This window comes from Amphiura filiformis, chromosome 15, assembly GCF_039555335.1.
Source record: "Amphiura filiformis chromosome 15, Afil_fr2py, whole genome shotgun sequence".
In the NCBI taxonomy this organism is placed as follows: domain Eukaryota; kingdom Metazoa; phylum Echinodermata; class Ophiuroidea; order Amphilepidida; family Amphiuridae; genus Amphiura; species Amphiura filiformis.
In genome coordinates this window covers 27545276-27562630 of record NC_092642.1, presented here as the reverse complement: position 1 = coordinate 27562630, position 17355 = coordinate 27545276, and the positions used below count along the sequence as shown (strand labels likewise).

The window sequence follows — 17355 nt, the reverse complement described above, 5'->3', positions numbered from 1 at the left end:
AGAAAATATCTCAAAACTTGGGCATTTTATGTTGAAGCCAATGGCCAGCATACAGAGCATTAAACTAGTGAGTAGATTGGATCGGGTGAAATGTATATAGTGATGGTGCAGAACTGCTATACTCATCTTTGCAGGTGGGTTGGTGGCTGCCCTCTATTGGTAAAAGTAGAGTATCAGTTCATGTTTTATAGGGAGACTGTGATTTAGATACAAAGTTGGTCTTATAGTCAGCCAACTTTAGTTAAAGCGAATAATTTGCATACAACTCAAATCTAGTTACATTTGAGTAGCGGTTGAAGTAGAATTGTTCAATCCGTCAGAGCTGAAACAAACAATTAGAGATAGCATGAAACCCATAAACTGTTTGCCTGCTATTATTTAACTCCAAGGATTGTACTACAGCTGTATTACTTCCTTTGCTTTTTGTTTGCTTGTTTGTTTGTTTTTGTTGTTGTTTTTTTGCATGTTTGTTTATTTGTTTGATTCAGTGGTTGTTTTGGTTATGATTACTATTGATATCTTTGAATGTATGTATGTGTGTATGTATGAAGGAGTTGTTGTTATGTATGTGAGTGTCTTATTATATCTGTGGGTGGGGTGGGGGTGAATGTGTGTGAGAGTGTGTGCTTATATCTGTGTTGGTGTGAAGGGGTGTGTTTGGGTGTTGAGATTTATCCCTGAGGTGGGGTGTCTGTGTAAGGGGTAAAAAGTCCTCTCCTAGATGATATGTCTGATCAAATTATTTATATTTAGTTCCATCTTTAAAAAATTAAGCCTTTTTAAATGCTATTTTTTCAGTACTTCATGATGAAGAATTCACTGCTTCTTCCATGCAATGTGAAATGTGTTAGCAACAAGTTTATTTAATTTTTTCCTTCTCTTCTTTCTTTCTCTACAGCTTCCTTCTATGGGACCAGCTACATTCACTCACCACTAGAACAAGACACATACCAAGAGACAGATGTCCAATTCAATTTCAAGTCAAGTCGTACCAAAGGTCTACTCGTTCTGCTGGCTGGAACCAGAGACTACTGCATCATACAACTCAAATCCGGTTACATCCAGGTCATACTGGAACTAGCTGGAGTAGACCACACCATTAAATCACCGCTAAAAGAGAAGCTAAATGATCAGAGATGGCATAAGGTCCATGTACGCATCGCAGATAATAGTCTATATTTGGGTATAGATGATCATTTTGAGCGTGAGGTTTCTCTTGGGAATCCATCAAGATCATCAGCATTTGATCATGGGATGTTTGTAGGTGGAACTGGGACTCTGGTGATGAATTATATTGAGCAAGCCGGACGATACTTCCGAGGTTGCATCGAGAATATCCAGTTTAATAGTATTCCTATTGTGAATGGTACCTATTTACATCAAGATGTTGAGTTATTTGAGACTACCCTTGGTTGCACTAGCGAATTTGAAGCTGCACCTGATGCCGCTATAAGCTTTGTGAAAGAGACTGCTTATGTGGTGTATCCAAGATGGCAGGTTGGTGAGTCTGGCTCCTTTGCATGCTGGGTCAAAACATCTGCACCGTTGGGTCTTCTGCTGTACAATGGCGAAGCAGGAGAGTCATTTGTCGCTGCAGAGATTGTTAATGGCCATGTGAGGGTGCTATTGTCACACGGCATAGATCGGATGGATTTTGTGTCTCAACGGGTCATTAATGACGCGATGTGGCATTGGGTTAAAATCACCATCAGTCAAGAAGATATTAGCATCAGTATTGACTATGAACCAGAAATCATGACCTTTGACCCAGCTTTTGGAGAACCCATCAACCTTGGCGGTAATCTCTATGTGGGAGGCGTTGTCCAAAAAGCAAGATCAGAAGCTTATGCCAGCAATTTGAGGTCCATCACAGATCAATCAACAGGAGGGTCGTTCAGTGGATGTATACGTGATGTAGAGGTGAACGATGAGAAGCAGGCACTAGCTGATTCAAGAGTTACGCATGGCATAGAGATTGGGTGCGTCTATGAGTTTCCATGCTTCCAAGACGAACCTTGCAGTCCAGGAGAAGCTTGTCATGAGACCGGTCCAGGTAGTATGGACTTCCTCTGCGAATCCGATTACGATTACGATGAAGAAGAGGTCGATCAACTCACAACAGGTGCACCAGGAACAACTCGAATGCAGACTCGTGCATTCGCATCAACTCCTCTCAGACTCAACGAGGGTCAACGAAAAGTCATCAACTCTGATAACATTCACCTTAATCTGGACTTGAGAGCTTTAAATGTCAGAGAATCACAGGTGCTGTTCAGAATAATCAAGAGACCCAGACACGGAACCATGTTGAATGACGTTTTACGAAGGGACGACAATGCGTTAGAGTTTACGTTACTAGATCTGAACGGAAATAAAATCTCGTATTCTCACGATGGATCCGAGAATTATCAAGATGAAGTAATGTTGACAGTAGAGTTACTTGGTATAGAAAACATCCCATCAGTGTTCAGAGGTAGCCCCAATGTGACTGTGGCAATTGATGTGACCCCTGTGAACGACCCGCCTGCTGTGATCCTGGCTCCAAACAAAGTCTTGAATATGATCGTGAATACCAGACGGCCGCTTCCTATCGACTTCTTGCAGGCTGTCGATCCTGATAACACGACCAGTCAACTGTCATTTCTGGTTGTCAACCAAGGTAGAAATGTTGGTCAGCTTGAATTTATCGACATACCCGGCAGACCGATATATGGTTTCACACAGGATGAAGTAGATCAAGGACGAGTGGTATATGCGCACAAAGGTCCTCTGTATAAATCAAGAATTGTCATAAAGCTGACAGATGGATTGCTTACAACCAATTTGGTGTCATTCAGAGTCGATGCAGTACCATTACAATTAGAAGTTGTAAACAACAGCGCAGCTAGATTGAATCCAAGGTCCATGGTGCCAATCACGTCATGGAATCTATTTGTGTCTACCAACGATCCTGATGGTCAATTTGAAGTTGTTTACACGATAACAGAATTCCCTACCATGGGAGAACTTCAACTAAAGAGTGAGCTTGAAGGAGATTTCAGCTGGTGGAATGCAGCCAGTCGATTCACACAAGAGGACATCAACAAGGGGCGATCTGCGCTATTTTGCCGCTAAATCCACAATCAGAAAAGCGCTTAAGAGAGATTGGGTAACGTTGACTGTTTCGTGCTTGGATGAATCCATCGAAGATCTGGAATTCAAGATTGAAATTGTACTGACTACAGTTCAAGTTGTTCGCAATACCGGTCTTACTTTGGACATTAGACGGCAAGGAATTATCAAATCTTCCAATTTATCAGCCACCATTGAGCATCCTCTAACTCCATCGCCCATTATTATCTATACCATAGTCCGAAAACCTGCTAAGGGATATATTTTGATGCCATCTTACGGACAGCTTATAGAAGGCAGTAATTTTACTCAGATTGACATTGATGTAGGACTAATCGGCTACCAAGTTGACGACCAAGTGTACTCTCCCTTCAACGATTCCTTTCTCTTTCAAATATCAGTCCCAAACGCACAAAGTTCAATATTGAGATTTAATATCTCCTATAAACCAGACACAGAGACTTTGATTGTGACAAATAAAGGTTTCACTGTCCAAGAAGGTTCTGCCAAAGTGATAACAAGGCAGGATCTATACTTAGTCGCAGGTGGCATAACAGACTTCGTCTACCAGGTCACCAAGAGACCAGAACATGGAGAGTTGCAACTGTTAGATGCTAGCGAATCTGTAGTAGCTCGTCACAACATCAAGTCTTTCTTGAACTTTGACCTTGAAAGCGGGACTTTGCAGTACCAGCATGATGATTCGGAGACTGAAAGTGACACGTTCACCATTTACGCTATGGCGTCGTATATTGCACCGAACGGTATTAGAAGAACATTGAACTATACAAGCTCGGTTGATATCACAGTGCAAATGAAGAATGATCACAAACCAGAACCAACTGTGAATAAGATCTTCCCTGTTGTGAGAAATGGAAAGACTCCGCTAACAGATAAATACCTGAAATACACAGACAAAGACATTGATTTTGACGATGTGGATATCAACTTTCAGCGCCAAGGAATTCCCATAGGAGACTTAGTGTCTGCTCAAAATGAGAATATCAGTGTGTTCCAATTTACTCAAAGAGATTTAAATGAAGGCAATTTGTTATTCAAACATAAAGGAAACTCCCTAGAATCCAGAATGGTGTTTTTTGTCTTCGACACTGATCGCAGCGAATACAACGCTGGTTTCTTGACTATACAAGCATCTGATCCATTCATCGTACTTGATCAAAACACCGCCTGAAACTGACTCATGGAGGATCTGCTATGATTACGAATTACAATCTTAGTGTAGAAACTAATATGGGAGTGAAAAGTAAGAAAATAACGTACACGGTGACAGTAACACCACGCCATGGCATTCTCACTGTAGATGGTTTCCCATCGTCAATCTTCACTCAAGAGGATCTCTTAGCATCTAAGGTGCAATATAACCATGACAACACATCCAATATGGTGGATTCTTTCAATTTTACTGTCCAAGCTAAAAACCAAGTTGCGGACGGTTATTTCAAGATTCGTGTCTTTTTGGAAGGTCACCAAAGACTTCCGGAAGTTGACCATCTGCTGAAGCTTACCCTGGAGGAAGGAACATTTGCTGTTATTGATAAGTCTCATCTGAAAGTGACACACACCAACCATCTTCCTGTGGAGCTGAACTATCAAGTCACTGCATCACCCATGCATGGTCATCTTCAACTCATCAAAGATCTTGATGAAACAACCAACTTTGAATCGGCGAAAGAATCTTGAGATTCACCCAGCAGGATGTAAATCGCGGACATCTGTACTACGTTCAGACCAACACCGGCTTTGATTCAGATAAATTCACGTTTGAAGTGTCAACGGGATTCACAAGAATAGGCAACCTGACTCTACCGATAGACATTGCGCCTAAAGTAGTCCCTGTAGAAGTGCAAAGTATTACCGTACTAGAGGGCGCTTCCAAGTCCATTACGACCAAGGTGCTTCATATTGCACATTCATTCTATCAAGATCAACAGTTTGACTATTACATCTTGCAGCAGCCGTCAAATGGGTTGGTGGAGAGTTCACGTGATTCAGGAGAACCATTAGAAAAATTCAGCACCCAAGACATTGCTAACGAGTTCATCTACTACGTCCATGATGGTAGCGACACAACCCAAGATAGCTTTGTTGTGGTTGCTAACTCCACTGATGGAGATAAATCAAGCTTACCAGCGGTCATCCAGATCACTATTTTCCCCATCAACGACATGTCTCCAGAGTTGACGTCCAGTAACAGCATTCTGGTTTATGTGGGTTCAACCACGACAATCACAACAGAATCTTTGAATGCGAGAGATGCGGACACAGAAGCAGACAACTTGATGTATACGTTAACGACAACACCAACCAATGGCTTCGTGGCGTTAAAGACCAAACCAGGCATTCCTATCAGAAATTTTACCCAGGCTAACGTGAAGAATAAAGATGTTATCTTTGTACACACAGGTAGGTAGAAACCATACCGTAGCATTCTGTCTACAAGCATATATGCCTGTAAACGAGTGTTTTTAAGACGAAAGAGACAAAAGGCAGCGCCCTCCACAAGAACATTACAATAGATTGGTCATACAATAATACATGTTTTACAGCTGTCTGTATCAGTAATATATAGTTGCTCAAACACCAAGTAATGTTTTTGTGGACGGTGTCTGCCTTTCTTCTCTTTCTTAAAAAAAACCCTCATTTAGAGGCATATGTGTGCTTGTAGATGGAATTCTACACTGTTGGGTTTGTTTGTTTGTTTGTTTGTTTGTTTGCCAGACATATCATATCTTTAAAACTGAAGTCAAGTAGAATTTTCTTTCCATACATACTCTACCAGGTAAGTGTGATACAATCAATAATAAAACAAACCTGTGAAAGCCCTGGAAAGGATATGAAATTGGGATCTTTTTGTCAAGTGTTTTTAGGTCCAACACAGAGACTATTTTCACAATGTTTAGTCCTATTTAAGTAGCCAAACTTGATCTAAGAACAATGAGAATGAACCATGACCCAAGATCCATGAACCATGACCCCCAATTAAAAAAAAATACAAAAAAATTACAAAGGCAAATAACTGCATGTGCATAACTAACTGCATTACCAACCTGATTCTACGAAATAAACTCTTCTTTTAGGTAATTCAATATACTTTATAATTATAATTATAATTCAATATTCAAAATAATACAAAAATGTAAAAGATATTTCTTAATTATGATAAAAAATAAAAAAGCATATGTTTTTGTTTTAAGGTTGGTCTGAACCCTGAATTATGGAAACTTTGGACCTCATAACTTCTAAATTGTTGGTCTAAGTATATAAAAGTATACATATTTAGAATGGAAATGACTTGATAAGTTCATCTGTGAGGTCAAATTTTGGGCCAAAATGGCACTTTTGGCCCAAAATCTCTAAAATAACGGTTTTGGCCACTTTTTTTGTGCACCGTAACAAAAAAAAATTTGGGCCAAAATTATGTTTTTCTTAATTTTTAAAACTAGATCAAAATATCTAGGACCCGCTTTTTCATTTTTTGAATTTTGACCAATTTCACCAAAAATATTTGAAATTTGTGCCAAAATTGGGCTTTTTATGATTTTTTTGAAAAATCAGCATTTTTGGACCATTTTTGGCTAAATTTCTCAAAGTAAGTCGAAATTCAAAAAATGAAAAACGGGTCCTAGATATTTTGATCTAGTTTTTTAAAATTAATAACAAAAAAAATTTGGCCCAAGAATTTTTTTGTTATGTTGCACAAAAAAGAAGTTGGCCAAAACCGTTATTTTTGTGATTTTGGGCCAAAAGTGCCACTTTGGCCCAAATTTGACCTCACAGATGAACTTATCAAGTCTTTACCATTCTAAATATGTATACTTTTATATACTTTAGACCAACAATTTAGAAGTTATGAGGCCCAAAGTTTCCATAATTCCAGGGTTCAGACCAACCTTAAGACAGTGATTACACAAATATAGGTGTCAATTACATTGATATCAGATACTCAAATTTCATCTTTAGATTAAAAAAAAAAGTATCATTTCTAAAATTGAAATTTTACCTGAATATTATCAGTGTTCTCATCCTATAGCAGATTTCCACTGTAGATTACAATTCTGAAAATCACATCATTTTCATTTTATTTGTATGAAATAAAAACATTGTTTAGTATCAGGAAATTTTCACAGGTTCCAGCAGGATGTCATAATGCTTCGTTTTCATTGAAGAAAATAATTTGTACACTGTTAACATACTGTCTTTACCAGGGGCGGCCAGCTTTTTTGTTCGGGGTGTCAGGGGGGAGGGGGTGGGGGGCAAAATAAAATTTCGGGGGCACAGACGAAAAAATTACAGTTGCATCATACAATACATAGAGACTGTATGTCTCTGAGCTTCAAAAAAAGCTTTATTGGGACGATGTGGTATTTGGTATTTTACACACACTATTTTCGCCCATTATCAGGTTGGAAATGGCTTTATCTTTACAATGTGTGTGCGTTGTGCAGCAAAATTTTGTATTTTACACTATTTTGGCCCATGATCAGGCTGAATTTTGGTAGAAGAGGGGCTCTTTGCCCCCTTTTTTTTTTCCTTTGCCCTCCTGATTTGCCCCTGTGCTCCCCCCCCCCACCTGGCTGGCTACACTACAGGTCCTTACTACATTGTCTTGTAATTGTGCATGTTTTCAACAAAGACAACATAAGAAATAGGATCATGTGTCATACCTGAAGATACTATATAAGACATGTCCTGTGAAGCCAGTTTGAGACGCTTCCCCATCAAGATATGAAATCATGTTTATATATGCAAAACATCTTCATGATGGTTGTCTCACCATTCAAGACATGTCTAAAAAGCAAGACATGTCATGTCAATCCAGTCTTGAGGCACATCTTGATTGTTAGACATGACTTGCTTGGAGACATTCCTTTGTTGAGCGTCTTGGTTTGTGTCCCATCCAGGCAAAACACTTTGTTTTAAGTTTTCTATTGTCAAAGGCATGTCCATTGCAAGAGACTTTTGCCATTGCACCAGGTTTTCTAGAATGTATCATTTTAATATTGTAAGCAAGATCTCACAATTTTTTAAAAATTAACTGCTTGTGAAAAATAAATCTAGCACTTCTGATTGTCATTCCATCTTAATTCACTATGAACTGTAATAGTCTCATAACCAAATTGCATCAGTTATTAACCCCCATTTAATAATCATAGCTTAAAATTTGACCTGATGTTGTGGGGTATGAGTTTTTGTACCCAATACATTCAAAGGTCATTCTATGATTGTACAGGGATATTGGGGTTAAAGAACTGTGTACTGAGAGGATGAGATTCTAGTGATTTTACCCATAAAGCATCTGGATTGATTACATCTGTCCCTCCCCCTTCCCGTTGCTAAGCAAATCTGTCATTGGATATGCTAAAATACATGTATCTCCACAGTGGTTTTTATAGCGAGTTTTTATCTTCTTCAAGTAATAGGAGATAAGTGCTTGTTTCAATCCTTCTTTTTTTTCTTTCTTTTTTTTTGATTTTTCTTCAAATCAAAACTAATTCAGTGCTACAGAAATGTAGTTGAAAACTAAAACTGTATTCTTCTTTTTTTTACTTCTAGATTTTGGGATATCCTGAGTATTTTTTTTTCTTCTAAAATTGCAAATAAACACATTTTAAACTAAAACTTTGTCATATTTTGATTCATATATTATACAAATTGCACAGCTACGTTATAAATTCCTCATTATCTCTACAACTGACGCAAAGCCCAATTTTGATGGGATTTTGTGAGCAATTACATAAAATTAAAATTTGATTTTGCGTCAGAAAAAGAGTACAATGGAAAATGATTTGCTATCTTGTAAGCTGAATGCATTAAGTTTTTTAGAGGAATTGTCCCACATTTGGTTTTTTTATTTGAAAAAAATCATAAGACTGAATAAATCAACCTTCTGTGCTGCACAAACTTATAAATTGACAATCAATATGTGCAATTTGAGGCATGTTGTAGGATAAATAAATATTGACAAGAAAGACCTGTGACCTGACCAGTAGGTCATTCCTTGTACCAAACTACTAGTACTAGTCTATATACTTAGTGATATTTGTTTTCCTATTAAACTAGACAGATTCTGACATGAAAATGCATTTTACATTTTGGTTTTCAGACCACCTACAAGAAACAATCTTTTTTTGCCAAGTACTACATCCTTTTAACCGTATTCCATTTCACGTTCACTATCAGTAGCTATCCATTTTCAGCAATATCCCTTTAAATCAGGAGTTAGCGATAAAATCATGAATGGAAATGCTATGGAGCAAATAGTATTGAATACATAAATAAAACTAGGCAAATTTCTCTCTTCCGTGCTATCGGCTTTGTACTATTCTAGCTTCAAATTAATCTATGCCTGTACCACATTTCAATAGAGTTTTGCAGTACTGCATCATTTTAATCTTGATTTAACTCACAAAATTCTCTTGCAAATTAAAAAAAAATCCTTTTTACATGGTGTCATTTCAAGAATGGCAAGATGTCTTGGTGTTTTTGTGAGAGGTGACAAAATGTTTTGTTGAAAGTTTGATTAATTTTGTGATAGAAAACATTTGTGATGGAAAATATTTAGAACCTTCTGGCAGGAGTGTAGATGAATCTTTCGAGAAATGTTTGATGAATGTTTAAATCAAATGTTACAGCATTATTTTCCTTAAAATTGAAATTTAATTTGAATTTTACATCAAAGATGTTTAAACTAATTTTACTTTGAAATATTTCGTTTCAAAACTAGATGGGTTTTTGAAGTTAAATCACAATAGTAAAATGTAATTAATTTTCAAACATTAATGTGTCTGTAAGGAAAAGTATGTTATCAGGTAACTAAATAAATCTAAAACATAGTCAACTTAAATAGAAAAGAAAGAAAGAGACAAAAAGATCTTATGCTTTACACAAAATTTGTAGAAGTTGTGTAAATTGGTTTGAATGAGTAATTATCATCTCCACAAAAGAATAAGTACAAAAAAAAAGTAATTTAAATTGGCCTAAAACATATGATACGTTGCATCATTTTTCAAAGCATCATTGAATTTAAAAAATATAAATGCTCTTATTCTAAAATCATATATCGTTTTATGAAATATCAGTATTTAGAAAATATTTATGCACTTCGATTTTGAGGTAATCATTACATTATGTGTCGGAGAAAGTCATTTACCTTTTTCAAAAATCATTTATTCACAATTTTATTCAAAATTGCTGTGATTTTCTGTATGGAATAAGTAAATGATCAAGTTTGCAAGAGAATGTCATCCAAGGAATGTAACATTGTATCAGATGTACATGCATATTTATTATCAGGTGTATGTAGTCTGACATAGGGTGATCCATTGGGTACTCTTTGATTCGGTTTAATCTGGATTGTATTAGATGCACATGCATATTTATGTCAGGTGTACTGTAGTCTTGACATAGGGTGATCCATTGGGTACTCTTTGATTCACTTTAATCTGGAATAATAAATCCTGAATAATTCCTTCATCCTTGAGGTCAGTTTTGGAACCAAAATTGTGAAACTTTTTTGTATAAATTTGGGGTAATAAATTGTCTTGACTTTTAAGACTGTGGGATAAAGTTGTTGGAAAAAGTTAGTGTCTGATCATGCTGATATTTTAGGTCTTTGATTATTATATGACACCAAACATAAATTTCATCTAGGTGAAAATGTGGTCACAAATGGCAAAACATGGTTTTTAAGGTTGATGTGTACCAAAAACATTTCAAAAGAAGCTTCATGTTATGTTAGCCTTTTAAAAACTCAACCTCATCCCAAAATAAATTCTGCATGGTTATGTCTCTTATCATGTACACCCATGAGGACATTGGATGTGGAAGCATTCAAATTTTTATTTAGAGGGATGAGTATTTAGGCCTACATATATAATTATATTTAGGGGGTTGTCAAATTTCGGGGGCATGTGTCCCTTCTGACCCCTGCTTTTGTCGTTCCTGTATGAGGGTTACTTGGATCTGAATCAATTTGGTTTGAGGGTGTTTTGTAGAACCCCCCATAATGTATTGTGTATAGTATCAATGTAAAGTGCAGGAAGAGGATATGTGTGTCTGTGCAATCGCATCTCACATTTTGTGAGTATACGTAATTTGCCTGCTCTTTATGGACTGGTTTGTATGGGGGAAAATAATTTTGAAGACGGCATGAATTAGATTTGATGTGTCGATTTGAATGACTTGGATTAAGTGGGTAGTGATCTTTAGTGTCAAAGCAGTGCAGTGCAATGTACAAGAGTATTGAATTAATCAAATTGCATACTGTACTCAAAGTCAACAACCAAATATATGTGGTAAAATTTTCTGAAGTCATTTAAACATGATTGATAAATTTAGGAGAATACCCTTACCTTTGCAGACTCTTAATAATATGAAGAAACTGCAAGATTACTAGTACATTTCATACTGGATTTGCATGGAATTCCTTGTTCCATCATAAAGAATTAAGGTTCATCTCTTATAACATGAAAACACAGTAGTTTATTCATTGTAGGGGTTAGTTACCACATTGGTAAATGTTCAAAAAATGAAAAAAAAGTTAAGAATTTTCAGATGCCCCTTTAATATACAAGAATGAAAAAAAAACCCATTTGGAATGCAACCAACTTTGAAACATAGAGAGAAAAGCTAAAGCCTGAAATCAGAAAATTCATGTGATGGGAAATATCTCATATAGCCATCTTTTCCTGACTGCTCACTTCAAAACAGGTTGTCCCAAATGATATGCCAGAGACTTTTTCTTCAAATTAGAATTTTTTAGGCCAAGGTTACTATGTTGCTTGTTCTTTAAATTTGAATTAAAGTGGTAAACTCTAAATAGATCAATAGAATAATAAGACATTGCATTTTGCTTTCCAAAAACATAAACATAGTCTGCTCAGCTCAAAATGTGCCATATTATTTATAAAACATGTCTTTGAATCACATACTCTTAATACCCTATATAGAATACTGGCACACACATGACTACATAGTAGTATATAACCTTTATTGTGTAGGTATTGGAAGATCTGAAAAGTAGTAAAACTTCATTCTTTATTAATAATTTACATATTTAATCATATTTGGTTTTACTTAAATGCATCTAAACAAGTACAAACATGCCTAGTATTGGGTCAGTGGTTCTTGATCATGGCCATAGATTTATAAGAATCATCTTGAAATTTGCTAAATTTGTTGATGCATGCAATGTTATAAGGCAAGGTTTACGCAGACACCAACAGTAGGAATACAATTTGCCTAAGTGTTGGAATAACACCATGATGTCCCAGTCGTTCTAATACACAAACCGTATTGTTTGTTCCCTTGACGACTAAAATTGTCGAGGTGATTTCCTCTCACCCAGCGAGCAGTGAACTTCAAGTTTTCTCTCGCTGGTTTGTTTAGTTTGTGTACATCTCACATGGGCACTGACATTGAAATTGTAATAAAATGTAGTTTGATATTTTCACAGTTTAAAAAGAAACCACATTTTAGTGGTTTGAAATTTTCATGACTAATGTTTATGAAATGGTGTAGGAAACATAAGTAAAAAAACGCATAAGAAAGAAAGTTTAGTTATGTTCTATCTGTTAAAAATTGTGAAAATTTAATGCTAACGAAAATAACATGTTATTCTAGTTTCAAGACGAGCCATGTGATGGGTTCTTTACTAATGGCCCATTGATAAATTGCACTTCATGCAATTATAGGTAAATGATGAAATGTTCATGACTTTGCATGCACAGTAAGTTCAAGTTGCTTGTATTAAAATCAGACGACCTACTGACAAAAATTGCATGAGTTTGTACTACAACTTTATCACATATAAATGTGAATCAGCATGAATTAAATAGAGAACACTGTTGTCTCATGATTATGATGATTATGATATCAAAGCATTCAATAGTTTAAGAGTTTGGATCCTTTTTGTACAAATCTTTCCTGAAAAAAAAATGACCCAGACAGATAAAGACAAAATTTAGTAATTTAATATACCCCATGCAGGCCTATGTGAATTCAATCTCTATATTTGAAATTATTACTCCTGAAAGTTTGTTACGAATATGATGAAGTGAGCCATAATAATTTTATAAAACTTCATTCATTCTGAGAGCTAAAAATGTTACCCCTTTTTAATATTCATTTTTTGAATTTATTGTCATCCACAGGTGCAAGAACCGGTGGTTTCCGTTTCCGAGTCAGCGACGGTATCCATGTTACCCCATTGGGCCTCTTCACCATCATCGCAAAACAACTCCTCATCACTGTCGTCAACAACACCGGCCTCAAAGCAGCACCAGGAATCCTTCAACCAATCACCAGTGAAAATCTCAAAGTGATGCCAACGGAAGAGACACAGACTGTCTTGAAAGAACCGATAACGTACCAAATCACCGATGGTCCTCATCATGGACTGATTGTTCGAATTATTGACAATGAAGAAACAGGAACCGCTACATTCCAGACATTGTCCGAATTTACTCAAAAGGATATTGACGACGGCCTGTTGGGTTATCAGCTGTCAATAGATAGCTCTGCTTCTGAAGATAGTTTCACTTTTGACGTCATCTTGCCTTTATCTCAGAACTTACGCGGTCAAGAGTTCGCCATTGATGTTGTCACAGCCGATATGATCGAGACAACTAATATGGTAACGACAAAGCCGATGCAGACGACGCCCACGTTGTCACCATATAAAATTCGCAATAAGGGGGTGGAGGTTCGTGAAGGGGCAACTATCACCATCACTGATGATCGTTTAAGTGCAATAAACCTTTTGAATGATTTATCAGATGAAGACATTGAAACCGTCACTATCGAGTATGAAATTACAGATCGACCATCGCATGGTTACTTGTTACTACGGCAACGCAACTTAACGAATAAAGCCAAGTTCACACAAACAGACATAAATGATATCGGTATCAAATATGTGCATGATCATACAGATGATCGTCAGGATGGCTTTAATTTTACAGTAAGAGTCCTAGCCAATGAAGGTAGTTTAGTTTCTAATAGTGAGATTAATCCGCTGGTTTACAAAGGAGAGTTCAAAATAATCATTGACCCAGTGAATGATCGCATGTTTGTGGTAGAGACTACTTCTCTTCATATGAGCGTTGTTCAGGGTACTAGCAAGATCATAACACCAGAAGATCTTCGGACAGTTGACCCCGACAACCTGCCTAGCGAAATTCATTACCAACTATATGGCAGACCGTCCAATGGCAAGCTAGCGCTCACTAGCGACCCCTCCATATCTGTCACACAGTTTACGCAAGAACAAATCGATAACGGCGACATCCAGTTTGTTCATGATGGAGGGAAGAAATCGGGAAGCTTTGTGTTTAAAATTACTGATGGCGCATCGGCACACGTGCAAATTAAACAATTCACAATTGAAGTAGTTTCCGTGCAATTATCTTTGCATACTCAAGAAGTGGAGTTGCCCCAAGGTGACAAAGTTGTAACCATCACAAACTTAAATTTAAATGTTACAACAAATGGTGACAGAGATACCGTCCGATACAACATCACAACTTTCCCACGATCTGGTCAGATTATGGTAAATCATATGCCGCAGCTTTCGTTCACACAGAAAGAGATCGATGACAATTTGGTGCAATATGTGCAGACCGTAATAGCCATGAACAGTGATTTACTTGGGTTTACTATGTACGATAAGTACAACACGGTGACTGATTTAAATGTAACAATTAATGTGCAACCGCTTATTTATCTTGAAAAGCTCAATGCTACAACGGGCATGTACATACCCATTACAACCAATTATATAAATGCCAGTGAACTTGCCAGTAAAACTAGCAGCGATCCTACTTTCAAAATACATTATCCACCGCGACGCGGGCTAATACTTAACATGACGTCCAGACTAGCTATATCAAAATTTAAGTATTCAGACATCAAGGCAGCACAGGTGATATACGCAGCAGATTTATTAGAGTTAGAAAGCAACGTAACACTTCAAGATCGTTTTCGATTTGAATATGCCGCAACCAATGCACAGCCGGTGGAAGTGACTTTCGAGATAGAAATAAGTCCCAGAAATGCTGATTACACCACGCAGCCCACTACTCCTACACGCCTTAGAACAAGGGGGCGGGAGCAGCCATCTTGGAATAATCCGAACAATACAATAGTTCTACCTGGTAATCCCTTCGATTCCCTTCCAACGACAGCATCTGCAAATGATTTAGAAGCTAATAGCGATCCAAAGACTAAAAATGTTATTCCGCAAAAACTGAATACTATAGTAATTATAGTACCTATTGTGATCATTATCGTCATTATCTTTATCATTATACTAATTGTACTATGGAAGCTGAATAACGGAAAAGAAAAGGGGGCAAAAACTGGCCGTGAATCTCCGTATCCTGAGCCGGACATTGGTCCGTATCCCGGCTCGCAACCGGTGCCTGTCCAGGTCGGTATGATGCCACCTGTTAACATCACAAGTATACGGCCAGATCATCGGCAGAACGGCCATATTCCAAATCGCATTCAAAGTCCAATGGTGCCCCAAGTGACTGTAACAGCCTTAGGTCGACCACCGTCGCCAAAAATCTTCAATCCTGTCAATTCTCTTGTTAGTTTATCATCGAATGGAACGGCTACAATGGCTTATCAATATGACAGTAATTGTGAACAATGTGAAAATGAATATATGGAACAGTGTAGAACTGCTAGCCCAACACTGAAAAAGAGTCAGTACTGGGTATGAACAAGGTGAATATAGGAGGGACACTTCTCACCATGAAGGGGGGTTGTGTAGTGTGTGCCAAAATTGTTGAGCTTGGAGGAAGAGTAGATATCTTATAGCTGCTTGGTGTCATTGCTATAGTTACAGAGATACATTGTATCTTGAGCCAAAAATGGGAGTTTGGACAATCTTATGGTATTTAGGAAGCTGTTATCTTGTAAAATAGAACTTAATGAAAGTTTTGTTTGTTTTAGTCCGTAGGCCATCTGTCACAATGTGGAACATGTGATATTATTGCTTGTGTATATTGCCAAAGACCATAATTAGCACTTTTTAAATGGGCACTTGTACTATATATGAATATTTAATCTTTTGAAAATTTGAAATGAAATAACACCTGCACATTTTGTCCATATGTATATGTCCATGTGCCAAAAATCTGCATAATAAATGCAAGATAAGCCAGTCTTCCTTAAACTGTGAAGAAAGTTGTGACTGTTAACTGACAAGATATTAGCATGGGCTAAAGGATGATTTTCAAATGGGGTTACCTTAATGGGTGACTCCATTTGAAATTCACACTCCCTGTGTGGAAGATTAAGGTTATGTTTTCCATAGGGGGTGTATGGATTTCAACTGGGATAGCCCAATATGTATACTTTGGTTTACCTCAAGTCTGACCTAAGTACATTATTTAGTTGGCTGTAGTATTGAATCGTGTGAGTAAAGTTAATCATGCAGAGCACATACAAGGGCGGTTTGTTGGCATGCTTGCAGCCCAACTGCAAAAAACCATTGATGTGTCTACCAAACTTGAGGGGAATCAAAGTTTAGCAACAAGAGCTCAAATCATTTTGGTCATTGTACACTGTTACTGTTTGTTTTAAAAAGTGTGCAATGAAGGTACAGTCACCAATTTTTTTGTGAGCAGTAACAACTTCTCAAAAATAATTGCCTTTACTGTTCAGAAAAATTGTTGTTTGTTCATATTTCATGATATGATTTAAGATTGGGAATCAAAGTAGGATATAAATGGAAATGATTACTAGAGAAAATATGACAGCCTAACAAAATGGCCGCTGGAAAAAACAAAATGGCTGCTATAATACCGTATGACACCAAGCAGCTTGAAAGATGCATTTTTATCTGAGACTAGTATACCTAAGGTATACTAGTCTTTTAATATTAAGTACTAAATAGTATTAAAGCCTTCAATTTGTGTTTGGTCAAATTGTGGTTGAATTTAAAAAAAAAAAAGCTTCATTCAGCCTTAATTTTGAACCAAACTCGTATTTTAAAACCAAGAAAAAACAAAATGCACTTTGCATTGCGTTTCAAAGAGTGTCAACCTGTATTTACATGTTTTTTAATATGGCCTAAATTATTATTATTACGTATTAAATCAGTATGTGTACATAGCTGTATATATTTATGAAATATATGAGAAAACAAAATGGAATATGATAATTATATGAAGACAACTGGTTTGTGGTTAACTCATGTAATGAACAAGTAATCAA

General features: G+C 36.8%; 1 protein-coding gene across 1 annotated transcript in view; it reads left to right on the top strand.

Moving 5' to 3' along the window:
- Positions 1-16941, top strand: part of LOC140171447 (chondroitin sulfate proteoglycan 4-like) — a 273253-nt gene extending 256312 nt beyond the window's left edge. Inside the window, 5 exon segments of the mRNA XM_072194708.1 lie at positions 899-3081; positions 3083-4295; positions 4298-4789; positions 4792-5535; positions 13284-16941. Coding sequence (XP_072050809.1) covers positions 899-3081; positions 3083-4295; positions 4298-4789; positions 4792-5535; positions 13284-15856 — 7205 coding nt within the window. The 3' untranslated portion in view covers positions 15857-16941.
- Positions 16942-17355: the final 414 nt, after the last annotated feature.